This window comes from Schistocerca gregaria, chromosome 3 (genome assembly GCF_023897955.1).
Source record: "Schistocerca gregaria isolate iqSchGreg1 chromosome 3, iqSchGreg1.2, whole genome shotgun sequence".
In the NCBI taxonomy this organism is placed as follows: domain Eukaryota; kingdom Metazoa; phylum Arthropoda; class Insecta; order Orthoptera; family Acrididae; genus Schistocerca; species Schistocerca gregaria.
In genome coordinates this window covers 434,883,935-434,897,351 of record NC_064922.1, presented here as the reverse complement: position 1 = coordinate 434,897,351, position 13,417 = coordinate 434,883,935, and the positions used below count along the sequence as shown (strand labels likewise).

Below are 13,417 nucleotides of genomic sequence, written 5' to 3'. Positions count from 1 at the left end.
ATGACTTAGTTGTGATGGCAGATTCGATAGAAACTATGCAAAGTAATATTTCAGAGCTAGATCAGAAATGTAAGGACTATGGTATGAAGATTAGCATCTCCAAAACGAAAGTAATGTCAGTGGGAAAGAAATATAAACGGATTAAGTGCCAGAAATAGGAGGAACAAAGTTAGCACTGATGGATGGTTTCAAGTACTTAGGATGCATATTCTCACAGGATGGCAACATAGTAAAAGAACTGGAAGCGAGGTGTAGCAAAGCTAATGCAGTGAGCGATAAGCTACAATCTACTCTCTTCTGCAAGAAGGAAGTCAGTACCAAGACTAAGTTATCTGTGCACCGTTCAATCTTTCGACCAACTTCGTTGTATGGGACCGAAAGCTGGGTGGATTCAGGTTACCTTATCAACAAACTTGAGGTTACGGATATGAAAGTAGCTAGGATGATTGCAGGTACTAGTAGATGGGAACAATGACAGGAGAGTGTCCACAATGGGGAAATCAAAGAAAAACTGCGAATGAACTCTATAGATGTAGCAGTCAGGGCGAACAGGCTTAGATGGTGCGGTCATGTTACACACATGGGAGAAGCAAGGTTACCTAAGAGACTCACGGTCTTCAGCAGTAGAGGGTAGGAGGAGTCGGGGCAGACAAGGAGAAGGTACCTGGATTCGGTTAAGAATCATTTTGAAGTAATAGGTTTAACATCAGAAGAGGCACCAATGTTAGCACTGAATAGGGGATCATGGAGGAATTTTATAAGGGGGGCTATGCTCCAGACTGAACGCTGAACGGCATAATCAGTCTTAAATGATGATGATGATGATGATGATAATCCTCTTTTGATCTGAAACCCTCTTTGCTTGTAACAGACTGCTTTCACGTCCTCCGTGCTTCGTTTTTCAAATGTTAGTTTCTTCGAACTTAGCAGTTTTCTATCAATTCTCCTACCTCTTGGACCATCAGTTTTGATAAATTTGCTGCTGCTTACTTTTAGTTTGATATACTCTTAATTCATATTCGGCCATATCGCCGAACAGTGAACAGGCAAACGTCTGTAGAAATGCTTGGGTCTACGAAGAGGTCGATGTGCAAAGCACACACCAACTTCCAGCGTCGCAGGTTACCAGTAGATTTTGCCGAGGATCCCAGAAAATTCTGACCTTATGCAACTCACTGAGCCGATCGAAGACTTCTGTTGAGTCGCTCGTAGTCCAGTCTGATGTGGCAGTCTGGCAATACTGGTGTTGAAAAGGAGTTGAAACAGTAGTAGAGAACAGCACTAAGGGATTAGACGTTACACCTATTCCGACTAGTGGCTACTCCGTACAAGGACATAAAAGACGTGATAGACGTTCTTACGACAAGTGATCAGCATGTCACCGATACCTCTATACTATAGTACCAATAAATGAACTTTGATGATGGTGCTGTTTCTTTATTCAAGCAACTCGTTATTTGGCCTTACGAGGGTACCAGACCCCATTGCAGACCTTACTAAAATCAGAAAAATACGAGGAGGTACCGGGGGGTGGAGCTCGGATACTTTCGCACCATAGGATGCGACACTAACCATTCGTCTACTGATGCGGTCGCTGAAAGAGTTGAAAGCAAACAAGAAGTGAGGTCCAGAATGAATTCCCAATTTGTTTTATAGAAAGTGTTCTGACTCTTAGTTACATTTATCGTCAATCTCTCGCCCACTTCAGGTTGACTGCCGTATATGAGAAAAGTACAAAAGACACGTATTTGCAGGTCGATATCCTTAACGTCGGTCCTGCAGAAGTTTTGATCATGCTGTATGTTCAAATACAATATAGCTCCTTCAGAGGATAAAGCTTCTATCCACAAATCAAGACGGACTTGCAAAGCAATGCTGGTACAAAACTCATCTTCCCCTTCTCCCTCAAGATATTCTGGGAACCAAGGATTAAGAACAAGACTGAATGAGTTTGTATATGTATGTAATGGTAGAATAAGTCTGAAGTCCATGTGTAGAAAAATGTGGTTCTTCAGTGGGTGGTTGTCAAATACGTCCTTGAGTTGTATTGTGCATGGGTCTCCGACGGGTATTATAGACTTTCTGCCTTCATATTCAGGACAGACCAGGTTAATGTTTACGTGTGGGTAGCTGCGGCATGTTGGGTAGAGATAGTCTGTATGTTGCTTGATTATAGCTGTACAGTCGAAATTGACCCGAAGCCAGTCTAAAACGGACAATGTTATCGTTTGAAAAGTACATCGAGGACGTTGACCCTTTATGTACACGCAGTGGCAGCGGAAGAACGCCACGACGTCCTGTTACTATAACGTTGCTTATCACTTTGAATTTCCAGGAGTTCCTTGAAGGGTGGGCGAAAAAATCTTCAAATGTATGTGAAATCTTGTGGGACTTAACTGCTAAGGTCTTCAGTCGCTAAGCTTACACACTACTTAACCTAAATTACCCTCAGGACAAACAAACACACACGCATGCCCGAGGGAGTACTCGAACCTCCGCCGGGACCAGCCACCCAGACTATGACTACAGCGCCTCAGACCGCTCGTCTGTGTGGGCGAGTGGCCATGTACGTAAAAAACAGTATTCCGTTGGAGTCCATGGTCGTATCACGGCACTGCATTGAACAGATATTTGAACAATGAGCAGGAGCAGTTGAATTTAGTGAAACTAAACTTCTAATTGTTGTTGTATATCGGTCCCCTAATTCTGACTTCAGAACATTTCAGCTCAATCTGGAGAGGATGCTTGGTTCACTTTATAGGAAGTACCAGAAATTAGTTATATGTGATGACTTCATCATTAATTTTGTATATGATAGTGCAAGAAAAAGGATGTTGGTAGATTTCCTAACCTCATATAATCTGATGCAGACTGTGGTTTTTCCAACTAGGGGGCAGGGGAGCAGTAGCAAAGCCATAGACAATATTTTTATTCATTTTTCATTAGCAGATTGGCATTCAGTTAGTAAAGGGATGAACATGGTGCACAAATTTTGACAGTAAAAGGCTTCCGCACTGAAACAAATGTTTAATATAACTACAAACTATGCAGGAAAGCTACTACCATAACGAATCTTTTAAACCTCGTTAACGTACTAAAGTGGCAGGACGTTCGTAGCGCCGATAATATAGGTGGCAAATATAATGCTTTACCTAACACATTTCTCATGCTCTTTGCGAATTGCTTTCTATTAGAACGTTCTAAACCGATTACTAGCAGTAAAAGGCAGCCTGAGTGGCTGACAAGTGGGCTAAGGATATCGTATAAAACAAAGCGGGAATTATATCAAAATATTAGAAGTAGTCACAATCAAGCTACACTGAGTTCATTACAAATAGTACTGTAAGGTGCTTAAAATGTTATTAGGAAGGCAAAATGTATTGGTACACAAATAGAGTAGCTAATTCACAGGATAAAATTAAAACCATTTGGTCAGTTGTGAAGGAAGTGCCTGGCCAGCAGCACAAGTCCAACGATAAGGTCAGCTCGTAGTAAAAATATTTCTGTTACTATCAGTTCGTAGCAGCTGAGGAGAGCTCCGCCTACCATCCTCCAAAGAAGCCATGGGTCTCTAGATGGTTATATAAATATAACCGAAACCTGTCACCTATGCTATTGAGACATAAGTGTTGTGACCAAGACCGAACTTAAGTTAAAATATAATACACTACTGATCACTGTTCTCAAAAATGTGTACCAAAATTATTTCTGTTACTGATATGTACAGTACTAAACAATAATTTTCTGAGAATTGCTGGTGAATTAAATGAACTTCGTTTCTACAGGGAATCACATAACTCTCTTTCCGAGACTGGTGTCTGAAATACTCCTCTGCGATATTGACAAGGGGGCGATTGAGTCAATAATTAAATCACTGAAGACTAAGGACTCTCCTGGATATGTTGGAGGGCTTAGCAGAATATTATCCATGTACTTAGCCATATCTGTAATTTTTCTTTTGAGAATGGTCAGTTTCCTGAACGATTAAAGTACTCAGTAGTAAAGCCGCTTTATAAAAAGGGAGAGAGGGATATTGTAGACAATTTTAGACCTATTCCTATGCCATCAGTGTTTGCTAAAGTTATTGAAAAGGCTATATATATAACGACAATTGATCATTTTATATCACATAATTTGCTTTCAAATGTACAGTTCGGCTTTAGAAGTCGTTTAACAATTGGATGTTCTATATTCCCTTTCCTTTGTGAGGTACTGGATGGATTAAACAAAATGTTTCGAGCGCTAGGTATACTTTTTGCTTTAACTAAGGCGTTTAAACGTGTTAATCACAAAATAATACTCCAGAAGTTGGACCACTACAGAATACCGGGAGTAGCTCACAATTTTTTCACCTCTTACTTTAACGACAGACAGCAAAAGGTAATTATCCACAGTGTTCAGAATGGCTGTAATGTGGGCTCTGAGTGGGGTACAGTCCAATGGGTGAGGCGCCTCACGGATCAATGTTGGGGCACTGATGTTCCTTATTTATGTGAATTATATAAATGATGTGCCCTCTAGTACTACGGGTAATTCTAAAATATTTCTGTTTGCTGATGACACTATCTTGGTAGTAAAGAATGTTGTGTGCTACACTGGATCTGTTTCAAATAGTGCAGTTCATCACATAAGTTCATGGCTTGTAGAAAATAATCTAATGCTAAATCATAGTGAGATTCTGTTTTACAGTTTCTAACACACAATTCAACAAAACCGGGCGTTTTAATTTCACAGAATGGGCATATAATTACTGAAATTGTACAGTTCAAAATTCGATATGTTGAGATAGACAGTAAACAGTCCTGGAAAGTCCACGTTCAGGATCTTGTTCAGAGAATTAATGCTGTCATTTTTACTATTCGAACGGTATCAGAAGCAAGTGGTCGTTCGACAGGAAAATTAGTCTACTTTGCTTAGTTTCATTCGCTTATGTCTTTTGTATTGTATTTTAGGTTAACTCTTGCCATTCCAAGCGGATATTTTTAGCTCAGTAGTGTAATTTCACGAACCTCTTGTCGACTCCTGTTCACTAGTATGAGTATTTTGACATTGCCTTATCAGTTTATATATTCTTTAGTATCGTTTCTTGTTAAAAAATATCAGTCCATTCACAAGATTAGCAGCTTTCACCCAGGTAATACTCGGCAGAAATACAATCTTAATTTTGATCGCACTTCCTTAACTCTCGTGCAAAAAATGGTTCAAATGGCTCTGATCACTATGGGACTTAACATCTATGGTAATCAGTCCCCTAGAACTTAGAACTACTTAAACCTAACTAACCTAAGGACAACACACCACACTCAGCCATCACGAGGCAGAGAAAATCCCTGACCCCGCCGGGAATCAAACTCGGGAACCCGGGCGCGGGAAGCGAGAACGCTACCGCACAACCACGAGTTGCGGGCAACTCTCGTGTGGAAAGCTCTGCAGTATACTGCTGCATCCATTTTCAGAAGGGAACTCAAGTATCTTAGCAGTTCACGCGCTTCCAAATCTAAACTGAAAAGTTCCTCATGGCTCACTCCAGCTGAGGAGTTCTTTGAAAAATTAAGCTGATTCTTATGTTATGTTGTTGATTGCGTTTACTTAAACGTATTGCTCTATTTTTTGGGGTTCATAAACATTTCATTTTATCCGTTGTTACTTTTACGTTGTAATTTCATGTACTGACGCGTCCCATTGCCTTGGAGATTTGCTCCTCAATTTGGTCCTACGGAACCAGACGTGTGAATAAAAAAATAAATATACAGTAACGTTAGTTAAATGTGGAACGAGTTCTGTCAAGCTTTGCTAAGAATAATACGTTACTCATAATTCGAAGCTAAACTCTAGTTCTGGCCTTCAGGCACTGAACAGGCACCCCTTAAGCCTTTAAGACTTCAGACGCAGCTTTATTGGAGAGCGCATGGTTGTAATAGAGAACATAGAAACACTCAGCAGCTTGCAAGTCGTTAGGTAATAAAGCGCCAATAGAAGAAAGATGCTCCACGCGCGCACCAGCGTGCTTGCCCCTAGCGACGCGTGCGGGCCATACAGACCGTATGCTCTCGGTGCGGGACCTGGGCGAGCCGTCGCGGCTGTTGGACCTCTTGAGCCTGCGGGCGCCGGAGCCCGCGCCGCCGAGACTGCGAGCCGTCTGCCAGCTGTCCAGCCGGTGCCGCACCGCCGTCTGCACCTCCGAGTTGAGGAAGCAGTAGAACAGCGCCACCGTGAAGCCCTGCCCAACACACACAAACCACCACATTCTGACACCGCGTTTAAAATGAGTCAGTCGGGTTTCTGCGTATGGACTGGCACCGAGCCTCAAGTGTGTTGAAACCCCAAAGATGGTCAGTGTGTAGATCCATTCACTCCATAACTGAATAGCTGAAATCACACCATGCAGACATGCCCAAATAAACACCCCCTGTTGTAGCACAGAGAATTGTGGACTGTGATTCGTGTCACAACCACAAACTTCCTCTTCCACACACAGGTACGATAAATCCGACGTTGACAGCTAATATAATGATATGACCTTCTGCACACTGTTCTGTTTGAGATACGAAACCCTGTTGCCCGGGAGAAGCTATTTCCAATATTGCTGGCAGCTGATTTTGGGCTCCTGCGAGCTGACACTTGGAGGAAACGATCCTGCTCTGGTGTTGTCGTACGAGAACGACCACTAAAAGGTCTGTCGTTCACATTTACCGTCTCTCTATAATTTCTCCAAACGTCAGCCACAATACTCTAAGTGCCACGTAACTGATCGACAGTATCTTGGTATGTATGACCTTCTGAAAGTAATGCCACTACCCTAACACCATTAAAGTGTTGTGTGCCTCAACGTGGCATGTTACTGCAGTGCTGAATGCAAACTGAGTGAAGCTGTTGTTGATACTGTGTGGCTCATGGTGTTTCGCTGCGGCAGCGATGTGTTTAGGTCTACATGACTAGAAAATAGTCACAAGGCATGACAGTAGCAAACAACGTCCAATATATGGATAATACAGGACAGTATATTTATTCCTTAATTAAGTTCGTAGTAAATAATACATCTCAATTAACTGCTTGGTACACAGTATCAATACTAGGAATAAGAACAGTATACATAAAGATTTAAAATCGCTTACTTTTGCCCAGAAAGATGTCGACCATTCAGCAACGCATATTTTCAGTAAGTTACCAGCAACCATTAAGAGTTTAGTTTCATACAAGGCAGAATTTAAACATAATTTAAAAGAATTTTTGGTGGCCAGCTCCTTCTATTCCATCCATGAGTTTCACAACTAGTGCAGTAGACCATTTTAATGAACATTTATTATACTTTAATTTTTGACAATACTTGGTTGTAACAGCCAAGAAACTAGCAAATGTCTGAATGATGCATTTAATGAAAGCAGATGTAAGTATTAAACGTGTAAATATTAGAAGTTTAACTTTAATTCATATACATAATTTTACTGACTGAGGATCATTAAAATTAATGATACTCAAGTTTTTCTAATTACATTTTTGTACTGTGTTTACCTGACATGTTCCACACCCAGGAGGATTCCCTCTTTTATGGGTCTATGGAATGAATAATTAATCTAATCTAAAAAACTGCTTAAGCTGTACATTTGTTTTATTAACACGACTGGTTTCGGGCTTCCATAAACCCATCCTCAGGGGTCGCAACTGTGCTGTGGCCCCCGAGCGCCCCAGTGGACGTGTACCAGGCGCGGTTTGCTACCGGTAGTGATAATAAAACAAATTTACAACTGAAACGGTATTTTCAACGTCTAGTATATTGCTGAGTTGCGGATGTTCGTGCAACAGGATTGTTTGTGATAATACAGGAGTTAGTAAGTTACATAGTACAATGATCAGTCTCACGGTAACCGTTATGATGTGGAACGTGTCAAGTGCATAAGAAATGCACACATGAATGAAGTTTTTTTTTTTAAGCTATAAAATTGTGTTACCTACCCCATGTCCTTAAAGGGGACATAATACACACATTATACGTATATATTTATTTATTCCTATTCAAAAGTTCATCTGTAGTATTGAAGGAGCTGTCAAGGAGATTTCATTTTATTTTTAGAACTGTTACTGCTGTCGGTCAGACATTTTATTTCATCTGGTAATGCCTAGGTATTGCCTAGGTCAGTGAGACCTCTAGTATCGTAGACTACATTTTACGATAGTATTCCAAATCATTTATAAATCGATACGATATTACAGTGCCTGTGTTTGTAAGAAGTAACATGCAACACTCTTTCATAAATGCATGCGTGACCAAGAAACATTCCATAGTACTGCAAACACATGGACTGTAGTAACGTATTTATCCGCGACACCAGGGTAATGACTGTCGATCTGATGTCTCTCCTGTACGGAGATTACAATATTTCTACTAGGCCAGTTTAATGACACATGGACTACGACATACAAAAATTTGGGCCTGCACGAATAACCGAAATTGTGAAGTCGATCGCTAGTAACAGGCGTGAAATCCTGTTTCGAATCTCGATCAGGCACAAATTTTCAATGTCGTCATTTCTTTCTACAGCTGGAGGTTTTCCGTATTAGCAACTGAATATACATTTCCTGTATATATAAATCATTCGTATATACATCTTCAGATTTCGTTCAAATTGTGGGACAAGGACCAAACAGATCAAGACCTATCATCACGCTGACTTTCTCCTTTTTGTCTCATTCTCGCCTCTCTTCTATACCACCCAGTAGGTATTAGAATGTTCATACAATATTACAAAGCTCAACTAGGTGACGTCATTCGACCTCGTCTGAGTAAGTTTTGCAAAGCAAATGCCAGTAACTATGAATATGTAGCAGGCACCACGGGGGTCCTCCGTCGTTTGCAAGAGGCTCTTACTGCCCATAACCTCTCTACCTGTGTAGACAGGAGTACGGCGCGGATGTTGCCGTAGACCTCAGCGGAGAAGCCCTCCGTGGGCCCTGCGATCATGAGGATGTAGGTGATGCCGAGCAGCGGGATCAGCACCAGCAGCGCCTTGCTGGCCTTCCGGTACTGCTGCGTCTCCACCGTGTTCGCAGACCGCAGCTTCGTGATCAGCACCTGGGTGAAAACGTCACGGGCGTGTCAAAGGTTTTTAAAGATAGAGCACAAATTTCAAAAGCAAGTTAGTGTAAGACAACACTTACATTTTTGTAGACTGCAATGTGACTTTATTTTTGTTTTTATTTGGTGATTACTGTACTTAGTCATTAAAAATTATAACAAATTGCCTTTTTTAAACGTATAAATGAAGTGAGCAGAATCTGACCTACCTATTTTCAATCTATTATCTCTAACAAACCTCTAATATAACTGCGTATCAAAGTACATTCATATTTAATATTGAAACACTAAGGTTCGGCATCTGCTTTACAATGGAACACCGTCACAGTAAGAAAAACAAATTAGGAATGGATGGGTTATATTTGTTTTTAGAAGTTTGTCTAATCATGAGCAGTTGTAGGATAGTATCTTGATTTAGATATCAAAATCAACTCTGAATTTTCTACGTCATTTATTTACTCTTACTTTCGTTTATATGTGGCAAGGGCCTTATCGACTGTACGAATACTCTGCAAGGTTCTTCCATTTCTTTCTGAGAGTGCACCGTTTGACCATTCGGTTGTGATGTTCATCCCAGCCATGTCCTCCTGGATGTTATGACGCCACGTAATTCGGGATCTTCCTCTTCCTCTCGTTCTATCCACTATACTGCCAAATGCTGATTTAGGTAGTCTACTTTCCGCCAGCCTTGCTATACGGCATTCTCAGTTCACCTTTCTCTTCTTTAGGACTTTGACAGTATTACCATGTTTGTACAGCCCCCTTAATTCTTCGTTTTTTACTTATATTCTATGTCAGTTCCTCACATACCGGCCTGAAAAGTTTTATTAGTATTTTTCTTTCGAATTTTAGCAGTTATTTTTTTAACTTGGTTTCCAAATATTAATGCCTGACATTTATGTGACGTTACCGGTATAACAGGAGATTCATGAAAGAGAACTTTTAAGTTAGAGCTATGTGATATTTTCTTTTAGGTTTTGATAAGGTTATACACACATTAAAAAAAGTTTTGCATCACCTCGGTTCACACAACTCCTGAAAATAGACGTTGACTGTGGGTACTGTATCAGAGCCACAGTCCCTTTGACTGTAGAGATGTCACTAAACCCACGCAAAGATGTAAACAACCATGCATGAGCAGCGCCTATTAGACGGAGGAGGGGGGGGGGGGCGACATCCGATCAGTTCCAATCATTCCACCAGGAAGGAGGTACACAGCTCATGTTGTCTGTAGTTCAGCCACGCCTAGACGGTCAATACTGCGGTTAGATCGCGTCCGCATTGTTACTTTGCTCCAGGAAGGATTCCCAACAAGGCAAGTATCCATGCGTCTCTGAGTGAACCAAAGCGATCTTGTTCAGGCATGGAGGAGATAGAAAGAGACAGGAACTGTCGACATACCTCGCTCAGGCCGCGCAAGAACTACTACTGTAGTCGATGACTCCTACCTCCGGATTATGGCTCGGAGGAACCCTGACAGCAACGCCACCATGTTGTATAATGCTTTTCGTGCCGGCACAGGACGTCGTGTTCCGAATCAAACTGTGCGCAATAGGCTGAATGATGCGCAACTTCACTCCCGACGTCCATGGCGATGTCCATTTCTGTAACCACGACACAATTCAGCGTGGTACAGACGAGCCCAACAACATGTTGAATGGACCTCTAAGAATTGACATCACATTCTCTTCACTGATGAGTGTCGCATGCGTCTTCACCCACACAATCGTCGGAGATGTATATGGAATCAACCCGGTCAGGCTGAACGCTTTAGACACACTGTCCAGAGAGTACAGCAAGGTGAAGGTTATCAGCTGTTTTGGGGTGGCATTATGTGGGGATGACGTACGCCACCGCTGATCGTGAGAGGCGCCGTAACAGATCTACTATACTTGAATGACATCCTCCGACCTGTGGTAAAACCATATCGGCAGCATATTGACGAGGCATTCGTCTTCATTGACGACAATTCGTGCCCGCATCGTGCACATCTTCTGAAGGAGTTCCTTCAGGGTAGCGACATCGCTCGACTAGAGTGGCCAGCATGTTCTGCATACAAGAACCCTATCGCCCATGCCTGGGATAGGTTGAAAAGGGCTGTTTATGGATGACGTGACACACAAACTCTGAGGGTTCTACACCGAATCGCTGTTGAGGAGTGTGGCAATGCTGACCAACAGTGCCTTGGTGAAATTGTTGATAGTAGGATAGTATGCCACGACGAGTATAGGCATACATCAACACAAGAGGATGTGCTACTGGGTATTAGAGGTACCAGCGTGTACAGCAGTTTGGACCACCATCACTGAAGGTCTTGCTCTATGGTTGTACGGCAATATGTGGCTTTCATTAGCAATAAAAAGGGCGGAAATGATGATTATGTTGATCTCTGTTCCAATTTTCTGTACAGGTTCCGGAACTCTCGGAACCGAGGTGATGTATAGCATTTTTTGATTTGTATATATCCGTCCTATTGTTACTATAAAAACACTCCCAAAATATTTCCTGAATTACCGAGTGTATCTTAACATGCGAGAGGATTGTATCAGCTGCTCTCAATGTTCCTCTCATTGCTCGAGTCCTTCGCTCATTTCCTTGGATAACAAGAACTGAAGGGAAAGGTAATGAATATTGTGATAGTGTCCAAACAGGCCCGTGGGTACAGCGAGGCCAGTTTGTTATGCGCAGTTATACTCTAAATACTTGCAGTTGCTTATTATCAGTTGCCTTCAAAGGAGAAAAAGACATTTGCGGCCAAGCGTGAAGCGGAGTTACCGCCACTGTTGCCACGAACTGCAGTGGTCTGGGGACCCACTCCCCATCTTTAGAGCCCGTGTGACGGGCCTCCTGTGGTCACGCCAGACCACGAATCGAAAACCTGGGCCTACTGGTTTCTGAACTATAAAATTTTTAGCTTTCTGACTCAAGTATTACGCCTTGTGGCCTCCTCAAAAACAGCTAAGGGAGAGACGAGAACTAACACTGAAGTAATATTAAATTGCGCTTCCGATGTGAAATCGTAAATGACGTGTGCGCGTAGCTAATACTAGACAGGAAAATCGGAATAGCTATTTGGAAGCTACAAGCCGCAGTTCATCAAAAAGAATAGTCACAAAATACCTGCGACTATTTTGCTATTATCATGTTGTTGTTGTCGTGGTCTTCAGTCCTGAGACTGGTTTGATGCATCTCTCCATGCTACTCTATCCTGTTCAAGCTTCTTCATGTCCCAGTACCTACTGCAACCTACATCCTTCTGAATCAGCTTACTGTATTCATCTCTTGGTCTCCCTCTACGATTTTTACCCTCCACACTGCTTTCCAATGCTAAATTGGTGATCCCTTGATGCCTCAGAACATGTCCTACCAACCGATCCCTTCTTCTGGTCAAGTTGTGGCACAAACTTCTATTCTCCCCAATCCTATTCAATACTCCCTCATTATTTATGTGATCTACCCATCTAATCTTCAGCATTCTTCTGTAGCACCACATTTCGAAAGCTTCTATTCTCTTCTTGTCCAAACTATGTATTGTCCATGTTTCACTTCCATACATGGTTACACTCCATACAAATACTTTGAGAAACGACTTCCTGACACTTAAATCTATACTCGATGTTAACAAATTTCTCTTCTTCAGAAACGCTTTCCTTGCTATTACCAGTCTACATTTTATATCCTCTCTACTTCGACCATCATCAGTTATTTTATTCCCTAAATAACAAAACTCTTTTACTACTTTAAGTGTCTCATTTCCTAATCTAATTTCCTCAGCATCACCCGACTTAACTACATTCCATTATCCTCGTTTTGCTTTTGTTGATGTTCATCTTACATCCTCCTTTCAAGACACTGTCCATTCCGTTCAACTGCTCTTCCAAGTCCTTTGCTGTCTCTGACAGAACTACAATGTCATCGGCGAACCTCAAAGTTTTTGTTTCTTCTCCATGAATTTTAATACATACTCCGAATTTTTCTATTGTTCCCTTTACTGATTGCTCAATATACAGATTGAATAACGTCGGGGAGAGACTACAACCCCGTCTCACTCCCTTCCCAACCACTGCTTCCCTTTCATGTCCCTCGACTCTTATAACTGCCATCTGGTTTCTGTACAAATTGTAAATAGCCTTACACTCCCCGTATTTTACCCCTGTCAGCTTCAGAATTTTAAAGAGTATTCCAGTTAACATTGTCAAAAGCTTTTTCCCAGTCTACAAATGTTAGAAACGTAGGTTAGTGTTTTCTTAATCTTTCTTCTAAGGTAAGTCGTAAGGTTAGTATTGCCTCACGTGTTCCAACATTTCTACGGAATCCAAACTGATCTTCCCCGAGATCCGCTTC

At 41.7% G+C, this 13,417-nt stretch overlaps 1 protein-coding gene across 2 annotated transcripts in view; it reads right to left on the bottom strand.

Annotated features, from left to right (window-relative positions):
• Positions 1–13,417, bottom strand: part of LOC126356006 (diuretic hormone receptor-like) — a 673,424-nt gene that overhangs the window by 46,120 nt on the left and 613,887 nt on the right. For both annotated transcript variants that reach the window (XM_050006648.1, XM_050006649.1), the window contains 2 exons: positions 8,885–9,070; positions 6,042–6,220 (listed from right to left, as the gene is read on the bottom strand). In XM_050006648.1, the coding sequence (XP_049862605.1) occupies positions 6,042–6,220; positions 8,885–9,070 (365 nt within the window). The remainder of the gene's footprint in view (positions 1–6,041; positions 6,221–8,884; positions 9,071–13,417) is intronic.